The sequence below is a fragment of the Lycium ferocissimum genome, chromosome 3 (genome assembly GCF_029784015.1).
Source record: "Lycium ferocissimum isolate CSIRO_LF1 chromosome 3, AGI_CSIRO_Lferr_CH_V1, whole genome shotgun sequence".
In the NCBI taxonomy this organism is placed as follows: domain Eukaryota; kingdom Viridiplantae; phylum Streptophyta; class Magnoliopsida; order Solanales; family Solanaceae; genus Lycium; species Lycium ferocissimum.
In genome coordinates this window covers 6857217-6869887 of record NC_081344.1, presented here as the reverse complement: position 1 = coordinate 6869887, position 12671 = coordinate 6857217, and the positions used below count along the sequence as shown (strand labels likewise).

The following is a 12671-nucleotide window of genomic DNA, read 5'->3' as shown; positions in this document are numbered from 1 at the left end:
TTGTGTTCCTTATCTAATGAGAAATGCAGTATGTTGAACTATTTATTCTGCCTTCTTTGGATATACAGTTTTAGTTTTACTCTATGTAGTCAAGCGGGGTGTCTTTTCCCTTTTCTCATTAGGACGACGGTTCTTTTTAATATGGCAACTTACCAAGGTGCTCTAGCAGTTTATGTTCCATCTAAGAATCTTAAATACTTTATAAGGCTCAAAAGTCTAGTAATAATTTGTATTATTAAATTTTACACAATATTTCTTAGGTGCAGTCCTGTGTTTTTTCCAATCTTAGAAAAGTAAATCCTAATTGTTAGCTGAAAGTTCTCCAATGAACTCTGAGTGCAATAACAAAAAGAATTGGATGTCTATAGTTAGATCTGCGGCTAGCTAGTAAACCTCTCCATTTTCCACAGCTTACACTTCGTTGGGAAACATGTGAAGGTCATTTCCAGGAAATTAGACAAACTTGTAAATCTATTTCGAGTCTTTCTGGTTTGTCTTTGTGTGTTCTCTAGAAGATGGTGTTTGAATGTAAATTAAAGTAGGCATTAAGAAGGTGCTTTACGCATATGGGATTTTGGCTGTTGCTTATTTTGGTGTTGTTTCAATACTTACCATCAGAGGAGTTCGAATTACACCATCAAAAGTACCAAAGAACCTGGCAGCTTGTCAGCTTTAAAAGACCAAAAAATAGAACTTAGAAATAAAGGATGGAGTATAGACTGCTAGATTGATTGTTTGGCATCTGATCTCACATTAGGACAGAGGAAATAAGAAAATGTTGCAGTGAGATGTGTTTTCTTGAAGTAAAGTGATCCTTTTTAAGCCAATAGGTGTCACTGTTTTCAGCCAGATCCTGCATTTTGTGAATTAAGCAAAGGCTCCCAGATCACATGCAGATAGTATTGCATGTCCATAGACAACTCAAAGTTTGCCGTCTTTTCATTTCTACCTAGACTCTTGAGAGGGTTATAAACTCTTCACTTGTCTAAAACAACGAAGGCAGCTTTCCCCAGTGGTGCCAAAGCGACGCATGCAATGAACACATCACCCCGTCGAGAACCTATTTTAAGCATCCAAATTGCTGACAACCACTTCGCAAAAGGAATTGTAATGTCAAGGGACATGACTTTGACAAGGTAGCAGAACCAGTAAAATGCCAGTGCTCCATAATCAATTGTAAACATCATAAAACCAAAAAGGATTAGATGGTAACCATTTCAATTACCAAACTTTTTTTATGGAATTTAAGAGATTCTGAAATATTATGTCTGAAATAAAGTTGCAGTTAAGATCCCAGAGGTTTCAATAAGCCTACATCAGTTGACCCTACTTCACTTCCTTAAATTGCCTTGCCTAAGTTACTAATACTTGCCAGAAAAATATGTGCTTCTAACTGCGTCTTGATGTCAACTGAAATGTTGCTCCTGCTTCCTTTAGCATGTCCATCCTCCTCCTAAATTGTGACATGGAATTTAAAAATCCTTTTACTTAGGCAGTTCCGTCAATCGCTGCCTTCATCAGAGTAGATAGTCTGTCACTTAGTTTCAGAGAATGCACCAGGCTGAAAATTCTGGCACAATGACTGAGAAGCTGCCTCTATTCTAGTTAGATCCTACAGTAACACAGAAAATAATACTGACCTTAATCCAGAAGTATAATGTGAACTTCAAAACTATGTGACATCTTCAGTAAAAGTTCTTACCTTGCCTTCGAATCTAATCATAAGAGGGCCTATTCTTGATCCTCGATAACCTCCTTCATGTCGAAGGAAATAGGAATAATTTAATACAAAATGCTATAAATGGGTCATATAAACCATTAATCTTGTAAATGATATTAACAACTTACCGATGTACAGATCAGGAAATTGAAGGCAAAGCTTTGACAGAGGTTGAGCGACTTCAACCTGCAATTCATGGGGAGCGAATTGTTATTAGTAATTTGCAGAGAGAATGCTATGCATCTTAACAGGAGACCATTTTACAAAGATACATCTAAAAGGAGGAAAAGCAAAACGAGAGAGTCAATGATCACACATCAACGAGGAAAAGAATCAAATATGGAAAAGAAAGGATTGAAAAACACTCACATCAGAAAGAGTCGTTGCCAAGCATTTTGAAACAAATGGTGCCATCAACACCAGGTCGCCATTAGATTTCAATGAATCAATCATACAAGCCCATTCGAAGTCCAGCTCAGCAACATTTGTTGCAGTTAGAATGATCACATTACGACACTTGATCTACAAAAGAGAACACACATGCTAAAATAAATCGAGCTTCAAACTTCTAAACTCACAGATTAAAGAGCAAACAATAAATATGAGATGATGAAGAAGGAAATCACGCAAAGACAAAGCTGAGTTCACTATCAGTGATCTGTTTCTTCGGAGTAATTAATCACACTGACAACTCTAAGAAAACAGAACATTTTAGCCCTATGTAAGAACATTCAACATGACTTTCACAGGGTTCAAATCCAGTCTTTCCACTTCCTAAATCCATTAAGAGCTCAATGCCACCGACTCTTTCTCCGTTTCTTATAATATAAATTTGTCTATTTTTAAAACTTGGAAGGCCAGTGGAGAAGTAGCTTTGGACACACTCATTAAATGCTAATTTCTGGATAAATTTATTAGACGTGTGCACATCGAGGAGGGAAAAGAAAGAGGGTGTAAAATTAAGTCCACCTAAATAGATGGTGAACCACTAATTTATTTAGCAATCATTTCAAAAAATTAAAGGACGATTAACCGGGAATCTGTTTTAGAAGTTAATTTGACATCTCTCTGACAGAAATTTATCCTTGTATGATATCCCTGTATTTATCTTTGCATAATATCCCAGTTCAAGTATTTATCTTTGCATAATATGCCAGTTCAACTTACAAGTAAATGCAACATAGTCAAGTCCAAACGTTGAGACACAATAAAGAATATTGTGTGAGGCTGATCTGCTTTCTTACCATATACAATATCTGAATAAAACTATAGAACCTAATAATTTATCTTAATGCTACTAATGAACTGGATGTGAAACTTTTTCATACAATACTGCTTGAGAATAAATTCCAACAATGTCTACTCTAAGAAGGGCATCAAGTTAGAGAATACAATAATCATAATACATTCCAATTGCAGATAATGCCACACATACCAAAGGCACAGGCAGCTGTTCATGATGCAACAATTCTGTAATACCCTCAGGCAACTGTGCCATCTGTAGTCGGAAAAGAAACAAAAATTTAATTCTTAGAAGCTTTAATTGTTGGAATGTCATAAATCATAAATTTAATGACATTTGAAATATATAAAGAACACTTTGGTTTAGTGTCTGATTCATTGCACTTTCTTCTACCTTTCAGATTATCTTGTACATCAGCTACACTAAGGTGCATGATTTTTAATTAGAGATTATACCAAAAAAAATCTCTCCACAAGTGTTCTAGATCAGCCTTGGACAAAATTATCAGGCCACCACTTTTATCTTGCAGGATGTATAATATCAAGTCTTAGTAATGTGTTATGATTTAACCTCATTCTTGTCGCCAGTGCATTTTTCACCAATCAGGTGCCTTAAATGTTCTTCAAATTCTTCATCAGGAGCCTGCAAAATGAAGTTATGAGAACATTAGAGCTACTGATACATTTTACAAAGTGGAGTATCAAAATAACACTTTTAAAAGAATGTTCAATCAGCGGCATGGACTTTGAAAAGACTGTTGCATCATTTAAATATGCAGGATGCTTGGACAGTGGACCTTGGTACTAACTCAATCCCAGAAGCTAGCTCAATAGGTGAGTATATTTCAATACAACATAAGGAAACAACAACCTATTCCTTCAATCATTGTGAAACATTCTAGCATATTACATTATGCAATTACATATTTTAAAAGTAGTTTTTGTGAATCTTTAGATTTCTCATATACATTTCTAAATTTATTTTTATATTTATAAACCAAAATTACAAAACTGTATAGTCAGATATTTACATTAACCATATTTATGGAATAAAAAATCAAGCCATCAAGGTAACTTTATCTTGGTAATTTAATGATAGATGACAAACATCCATCTTTTCATCGTGTTTCTTTCTTTTCTCAATTTAGTGCTGGTCTCTTAGGAACTTTTAACTTGACCTTCCAGCGCCGAAAGTAACAAATTGCAGCTTCAAGTATGTCCTATATTAAATTCATAAATGGACACTAGCCCATTGGTGAAAAAAATTAAAAGCAAAGCCAATGGTGTCTCAGATGCATGCGCCACCAAGCATGTGACTATTACCTATTTCTTATAATATCTTACAAGCAATACAAACTTGTGATTGTGAAGGGTGTGAAGGGGATGAATCATTTGGAAGCTATTCTCGCACTAAGTCATGGAACATGAAGTAGCAGAAGGATCTAGGAGATCTATATTACATACAATGCGAACTCCAAAAGCTTTTGCAACTCCAGCTACAGTGACATCCGAATGCAATGGACCTACCCCACCATATATAAATACCTGCAGTGAAATCAATTTTGGAATAGATATGTTAAAAATGTGGGCACCCCCCCCCCCCCCCCCCCTCTCTCTTTCTCTCTCACTCATATAACAGGCTGGTGAACACATATCAACAAGCCCTACAAAAGCTATGAAGTAATTCAATGAAAAAAAACATTTACCATGTCATCCGTGGACTTCCTCCTCTCAACTTCCTCGGCTACAGAATCTATCTGCATATGAAAAGGATGTGATTAAAAAGAGACGTTAGCATAAAGTTCATTTTACAAAAGTTGAAGGTCTATCGAACATTTAATTACCAAGCTGGAATTTGAGCAGAAACTGACTTCAACTTAACAGAACTTATAAAGAAAAAAGATGCTGCTACAGAAAAGTAATACAACAGACTGTTCAACCAAAAAGTTGGCTTGGCATGGTCGAGAGAATATTTCATTCGCTAGAAGATCCTGAAGCTTATTATAGAGAAAAATTTGATGTTTTTCTATATCTTTTTTGGATTCACTTTCTACAGTTTATAACTCAAATCTTTTTTTCAGTTATTAGTTGATTTAAGTGTGCATCAACTTCCTAGTACTTATTTGCCTTTATTACTTTGGCTGGTGGCTGGATCGCTGCAAAAGTGAAGAACAGAATACAGGGAAAAAGAAAACAAAAGGGAAGAATGGTAACTTCTTGTAGTATCAATCAGAAACCCAACTTCCAATGGGAAATTAATGTCAAGTTCATGCTTACCACATAATTGAAAAAAAGAAAAGCAGAAATTATACAAGCTGTCAAATCATAATTATTACTAACATCATTTCGAGTGACAGCAAGCAGCGACACTGTCCAACCAATGGAATGGAGCTTTCTACACAACACAGAGCCCAACTTGTCCTCTACAGTTCCAAACCTGAGCTACGGAACCAAGAGAAAAACATCTGATAAATAAGCAAACTACAAATAGCAGAAATTTCATACTTTAGGGTCATACTGCATATATATTGTATTCTAAGTATCAATTCTCTGCCACAGATAGATGATGTGCGAACTGAAAAGATATAGTTTATTGCATTACATAGAGCAACATATCAAAATATACTAATAATAAAATGAATACCCCCTCCTTCCCAATTTACGTGATGGAGTTTGATTGGCCACGGAGCTTAAGAAAGAACGGAAGACTTTTGTAACTTGTGGTCTACAATAAGTCACAGATACTTGTGTGGCTATAAATCATCTCATTAGAGTAAAATAGGCATTTTAAAATTAAATAGTTACTAAATATAAAAATGTGTCATTCTTTGTGGGATTGACTAATAAGGAAAAATTGTCACATAAATTGGGACGGAGGGAGTATATCTTATTTGACGAATGAAAATTGAAGGAATTGACGATGCCTCTACATGTTCAGCTGATCTCCTAATATACGTCAAAATTAGTTAACATAACATGTAAACGAGACTCCATCATCATGCGCACCCCTCATCATGTAACTATCCTCATAGAATTAATATAGTAAAACCATAAAGGATGGAAAAACTCTGAAACAAGTGTTGTGAAGATGGAAGGACAGTGTTGTTTATAGGCCAAAATAACGTCCTTGATTACTGTATAATTCTCAAATGAAAAGTTTTACCTAGAGAGAATTATTTTGAAATAGAGGAAACTTATTCTCAAAGATCTGCTATGAACACTAGGTCCCGGATAACTATGTGATTGCAGAAGTGTTGCAATGCAGTATGCAGGACATAAATTACCCCAAATGATTCAGTTTGTGTTAAAAACAACACATGTAAAGTTCCAGTTGTATATCCAATAAGAAGAGAATCAGAGAATAGCGCTTTATACTCCAGACAGATTGATTTGAATTTCAAAAGAAGAAATACTGGAAAATATGCAAGGAAAAAAAAAATGTGAAGAAGAGATTGGCTGAAAATGCACCAAAACTTGGATATGATAACAAGAAGCCTCAGAACAACATCACCATAATACAGGTATAGCACCAATAACTTACAAAATTTCATCACCCACAGCTATAATTGAGGCAGTAAGCATGCTATTGGAATTGAAATCCTCGATTTTCAGTCCATTGCTAACGGAAGATAATTGCCCACAAACTGGAGAAGTGTACTTCTTTACTCTTCCGGATCTTTCCAGCCTTCCGTCAGGAAGTAAATAAGCTGGCCTAAACTTTTCTTTGCTGTTGTTTCCATTCCTGATGCACAATAGTGCATTAGGAACAGTATCATGAATGCTCCCAATTGAAGTATACCTATCAGTGAAAGAAATAGAATGCTCAGATAAATGAAGTTACAAGTAAGTAAGTTGAACTTGAAAAGTAAAAGTTATCACAACCACTTCACAAGAGCAAATATGTCATAGATTTTAGTATAAATCTCAAAAATTTATATCCTTATCATGCTGCTGAATGAAGAATCACTATAAAGATATTTGAAGCAACATAACTGAGAATTTACCCCTGATCATAAAGGCTGCAGTATCGAACCTTGCAAACCAAAAGGAAGGCCCATACATCTCTGCCATGTCAAACTTAATACATTAGTCATTTTAGTTTTAAAAATAAGAAACAAACAGAAGAATAGATGATAGCTTTTCAAAAGAAAAACTGTTCGATGAACATTTTCAATGGAAAAGTCAAACAAAATTCTACGAAAAGTGAAACAGGAGGTGATGCTATCTCAAAAGGGCGAGCAGTAAAAGAAAATTTCTACCGCAAAACTACATGCAAAGAAATTACATAATTCCTAAGTATTATTCTTTCTCAACATCGATCATAAGTCAGATTGAATTGGCTCACTGTTTTTTCCATTTACTTAATATTGGAAAGGAACAGGTCCATATGGAGTGAAAATGATAGTGAAGATTCATATAGCCGACCTATTGATGAAGTGGCTATGGAACTTTGCAACAAATGAAAACTTACTGTGGAAGGAGGTGATCATTGCAAAATATGGGATGGAAGATATATGGATGACAGAGATGGTGAATACTCCATATGGATGCATTATATGGAGATCCATTAGAAATCTCTGGCCATTGGTTTTGACCAGATCAAACTTTAAAATTGGGAATGGACTGAAGGTGTCCTTTTGGAATGACAAGTGGTGTGGTCAAGAATCTCTGAAGCAGCTATATCCAGATCTCTACATCTTAAGCCAAGCTCAACAGGCTACAGTGGCTGAAATGTGGACAGGTCAGGGTTGGAATTTACAATTTAGAAGATACTTGAATGACTGGAAATGCCAAGGATAGCAGACTTCTTTGCTCTCTTTAACAACTTAACAGAGGAGAGTGATACTTTGGTATGGAAACTTGACAGCAAAGGGTGCTTCACTGTCAAAACAGAGACTTGAACTCAACATTTTCTCAGGTGGAAGGGTGGCCTTGGAGGATGATTTGGAGAACAAAAGTACCTTACAAGGTAAACTGTTTCTTATGGCTATTAGCAAAAGGCAGTTCTGACTCATGAGAATTTGAACAAGAGAGGCTTCCAACTATGTTCTAACCTATGTGGAGAACAAGCAGAGACAGTCAACCATCTTTTTTTACATTGCAAGTGGACAGACCAGCTTTGGCAGATCTTTGTAAGATGAGGAAAATTAAATGGGTGAAACCAGGTAACATAAAAGAGGTGATGAAATGTTGGAACAGAGATGGAAATGCAGCAAAAAAGGAGGAGAGATGGAAGATTGTCCCAGCAAGTATATGGTGGACAGTTTGGAAGGAGAGAAATCAGAGATGCTTTGAAGACAAACAGAGTAGCATGCAGAGACTGAAGTTAAATTGCCTAGGATTATACTACTTTTGGTGTAAACAGGAAATGATAGATCAGACAGTAGATATTTATACAGCTTTAGATTGGTTATGATATAATGTAATAGTCAGGGCAATGTAAGTTGTAACACTTTTGGAGGGGGACTACACTTTTGGATGTAGTAAACCTGTGGATATATAGACTAACTGTTACCATCTCAAAAAAGAAAAAAAAAATCATATAGCCGACCACAACTAGCTTGGGATTGAGGCATTGTTGTTGTTGAGTTGATCCATTAAGATTGTCCGTGTCCCTTCTTGATACTAGTGAAGAAGTGAAAACTAATTTTAGTCCCATCTAAAACTCTAGGTAAATTCAAAGTATAGACCTTATTTTATTTATTTAAAAAAAAAAGACACTACAATCTATAACCTTCATTAATATATATTCTCACCTAAATACAATAGCCAACAAGACCATCATCACTTGGCATGAGCAATAACAGATGCAATACTAATAATAACAATAATAATACGCTAAAGCATATATGATAGTGCACACACATGAGGTAATCTTGAACATAGTATAAGGCTTGTCTTTGACTTGCAGACTTTAAACTTTTTGATTTCCTCGGCCTCATTTCAAACTGTAAATTCAACCTAAATAATTGCCAATTTCAAAAGCTAACTCAAGTAGTTTGAAGTCCATTCCCATCCTCCCAACTATATTTTGGAGGACCTCCAATGTTGATGTGTTTCATCAAAATAGCAGTTATTTATGTATAAATTTCTCATAAATACTATTTTTAGCAATAAGCACGAAATTTTTATATAACTCGAGCACTTTAAAAATGTTTTACCGTTCTTATCCTTTAGCAAGTTCTTTTTTGTTTGTTTGTTTGTAATAACCAAGAAATCCCAGTGAATTAGCTGGTCCAAGCCCAATTGACCCACCGATCAATATCCGGGGGAATATGGGACCCACCCTTACCTCGCTCCCACTTTTAAGTATCAAGCTTACTTCAAGTTCACCAACTTTAGATGCGACTATACATGATGCCATAGTAATTCAATAAAAAGAAGTCATAAGGGTTTATTAAGTGTAGTCGAACCTGTATGACCAATCCAAAATTGGATTCACCCTCATGAAAGGTGGCCACCCAGGTGAACTAGGTGAGAATTGCTCCTGACCTACCTGAAATGTATGTTACCATAAGCAGCAGTCAGCCCAGATCACATCTATCAATATTTTGAAAATCGTCAAGTAGTTGGAAAAGTTCGACATCTATTCCATTACCGCGGTAGGATCACCAATTCGAACACCAAGAAAAATAGCTCTAATTGGATTAGCCTTAAGCAGAGCTTCCAACCCTGTTTTGAAGTCGAGGCGAATAATATCCATTTGCAAATTGTAACTGTTCAGAGAAAAAGTATCAATTCAAATGATATCAAAAGTACTGCTACCATTAGAGGGAATCCAAATATGTTGTTCGTATCAAAGGGAAAAAAAGGCAAACTAGCATTTCTCACCTACCCGGATGCGGTTTCATAAGTGAATGAGTTGATTTCCGGGAAAGCATTTGGGGTCTCAAAATATATTGTCCGTATTGGAAATGTGCTTTCACCATCAGCAACATCTTTTGAACTACTTTCTTCAGCTTTATGCAGAAAATAGCCTGCCCTCAGTAGGTGAAGCAAAATCTGAATTGTAAAATCAAAAATCACAGTAACTACTTGCCTCAATCCTTACAAGTTTAAACACAACTATAACATTTGGACCCTTTTCATATTTTTTTAATACTTGCCTCAACCCTTACAAGTTGGAAGAGGCTAGATGGAAATAAATCACCTAGTGTTTTTGTCTCCGTTGGGATTTGAACCTTCTCTCCATTTGGACCCTTCAATCTTCATTCCACTACTCAATAATTAGTCTTTAGAAATAATTTGGTATTCTCTGAATCTTACATATACATACATCATTGTACAATGTCCAACCAAACTTTAAAAAGACTCCTGTCAATCACCAAACCTAATGTACATTTTTGGTTACTCAAGATGAAGGAAAAACATTGAGACACTTGAGAGGCATGTAAATAACTTACAGTAGAGTCTTTCCCTCCATTGAAGCTAAATGCAACTTCTTGTATACTGTTTAAGAGGCGGTTTTCCAACAGCGGGATAAAAGATGAGAAACATTAAACCAAGTTTACCATAAAAAGGAACAGTAATAATGATAAACTACCAAATCATGATAAACAAAGTTGTTTGGATCATAAACCATAAGAATGAAGTTCAAATTTCAAACTAGAACTAAGTTAAGATATTGATATGATCACACTAAAGCATGACATTAATCGACTAAATGCAGTATTGACTTACTCCAAATCAGTAGAAGATATAAATTTCAATCTTTTATACTTCATTATAGTGCACTGATAATTTTTCTTCAACCACCCTTTATCAGATATTTTGACAATAAAATTCATCTCCAAGTAAATACTTTTATGCAGCTAAACTCTCGAAAGCAGCAACATTTAATCCTAGTACTTGTTGTTGTTGTTTGACAATAAAATTCATCTCCAAGTAAATACTTATATGCAGCTAAACTCTTGAGATTAGCCAACATTTAATCCTAGTGCTCAGTCAGTAGCTAGCAAGAATCAATTTTATTGAACTATTTTTCTATGCAATGTCCCAATTTACCTAACAGGCCATCTCTGCAGTTGATATGAAGGAGAATATTTTTTCATAATAAATAATTTTCCAGTGTTTGGTAATTGGGAAAATATTATCCCAACTCTTACTCCATACAAATTCTTTCTTCGACACTTGGATATCATCTTTAATGCTCAAACATATCTTCACCAAAATACTATCATTACACTCTTATCATCCCTCTTGTATAATTATCATGTGTCACCTAGTCCTTACCCAACCTAACACTAGAAATACATAGAAAAGATTTCTAATGTAAAATATTTTCCAAGGAAAACAATTTCCACATAACAAACAAACATATTGTTATACATTTAAGGTAGTCCGCAAGTATCTTTATACCAACGCAACTAACAAAATGTTGAATCAAACAAGTTGCAACTTCATAGCAAGAATAGAGCAACCAAAAAAGGCAGAGGAAAAGAAGAGAAGCTTACGAATAAACAGCGAGTGCTCGTTTAATAACGTATATGGCATTAGTATACTTTGTCTTCAACCTACTGTCATCACATTCTTTAACTGCTTTATCGATCTCCATCTACACTTTAGAAAAACTGAACCTTTCTGCACAAATGACAAAATAAGACACTTCAAATTCAATATCTCTGAATTTTTACAACTAAGCATACATATCAGTGCACAAAACCCTTCTGCCATAGATTTAGAGAAAAAATGGATCTCTATGGAAATCAATAAATACTTCCTCTGTCTCAATTCATTGGCACTTCTCATTTATCAGAGCCAATTTACCAACTTTTGGACCACAGTCAACTAATGTTAATATATACTCCCTCCATTTCAATTTGTTTGTCAGGTTTGATTTTGTACGGAGTTTAAGAAAATAAAAGACAAAATATATGTAGAATGCATCAAAATGTCCTTTAATCCTATGGCCTTAAAAATGCCATGTAAAAAGTTGAAATTAAAGAGTTATCAAAAAAGGAAAGAGCAAGCGTTCTTTCTAAAAAAAAAAGGAAAAATAAAATTGGAATTAAAGAGTTGTCAAAATGTCTTTTCATCTTGTGATCTTAAACACGCCATGTAGAAAGTTGAAATTAAAGAGTTGCCAGAAAAGGAAAAAGGCATTTTTTCTGAAACAGACTAAAAAAGAAAGTAAGACAAACAAATTGGAACAGAGAATGTACCAAAATGTCCTTTGATCTTTTGGTCTTAAACATGTCGTGCAAAAAGTTGAAATTAAAGAGTTGCCACAAAAGGAAAGACGCATTCTTTCTGAAACAGACTAAAAAGGAAATTAAGACAAACAAATTGGAGCGAAGAATGTACCAAAATGTACTTTGATCTTTTGGTCTTAAACATGTCGCGCAAAAAGTTAAAATTAAAAAGTTGACACAAAAGAAAAGAGGCGTTCTTTCTGAAACAAACTAAAAAGAAAAATACGACAAACAAATTGAAACGGAGACCCCGTCATAGTTCTCAATCATTTCGTGGCACTGGGAGTGGCTGAACCATCTACCGACTACCATGGTGCACTACATACTACATTACTAAACACAAATTACTCTACCAGGATGGGAAAAAAATACATGTTGAAATTCAACCAAGTTCACTTAGTTTGTATCTTGAAAAGTACATAAGGGGGAGGGAATATTCAGTCTCCATAGAAAAGCATAAATTCATGCAAAGATAATTGTTACCAACAAATGAACTACTCAACAAGATATTGTTTTGA

The 12671-nt window shown here is 34.9% G+C and overlaps 1 protein-coding gene across 1 annotated transcript; it reads right to left on the bottom strand.

The window, feature by feature from the left end:
* Positions 1–1129: 1129 nt before the first annotated feature.
* On the bottom strand, positions 1130–11822 carry LOC132049496 (uncharacterized). Its single transcript, XM_059440326.1, has 16 exons — positions 11416–11822; positions 10366–10411; positions 9798–9964; positions 9561–9678; positions 9376–9458; positions 6967–7026; positions 6504–6761; positions 5303–5399; positions 4669–4719; positions 4427–4507; positions 3534–3605; positions 3156–3218; positions 2090–2242; positions 1849–1906; positions 1703–1755; positions 1130–1612 (listed from the first exon to the last, which is right to left on the bottom strand). The coding sequence occupies exons 1-16, from the start codon at positions 11514–11516 to the stop codon at positions 1535–1537; spliced, it is 1539 nt and encodes a 512-aa protein (XP_059296309.1). The 5' UTR covers positions 11517–11822; the 3' UTR covers positions 1130–1534.
* Between the last annotated feature and the right edge of the window lie 849 nt (positions 11823–12671).

What these genes read in the sequence shown, in the direction of transcription:
- LOC132049496 (XM_059440326.1), bottom strand. Translation starts at nt 11,516, where the DNA reads ATGGAGATCGATAAAGCAGTTAAAGAATGTGATGACAGTAGGTTGAAG. An exon ending in ATGGAGGGAAAGACTCTACT is followed by an intron (nt 9,965 to 10,365) that starts GTAAGTTATTTA and finishes TTTACAATTCAG; the next exon opens with ATTTTGCTTCACCTACTGAG. An exon ending in ATTTCCTGATCTGTACATCG is followed by an intron (nt 1,756 to 1,848) that starts GTAAGTTGTTAA and finishes TTCGACATGAAG; the next exon opens with GAGGTTATCGAGGATCAAGA.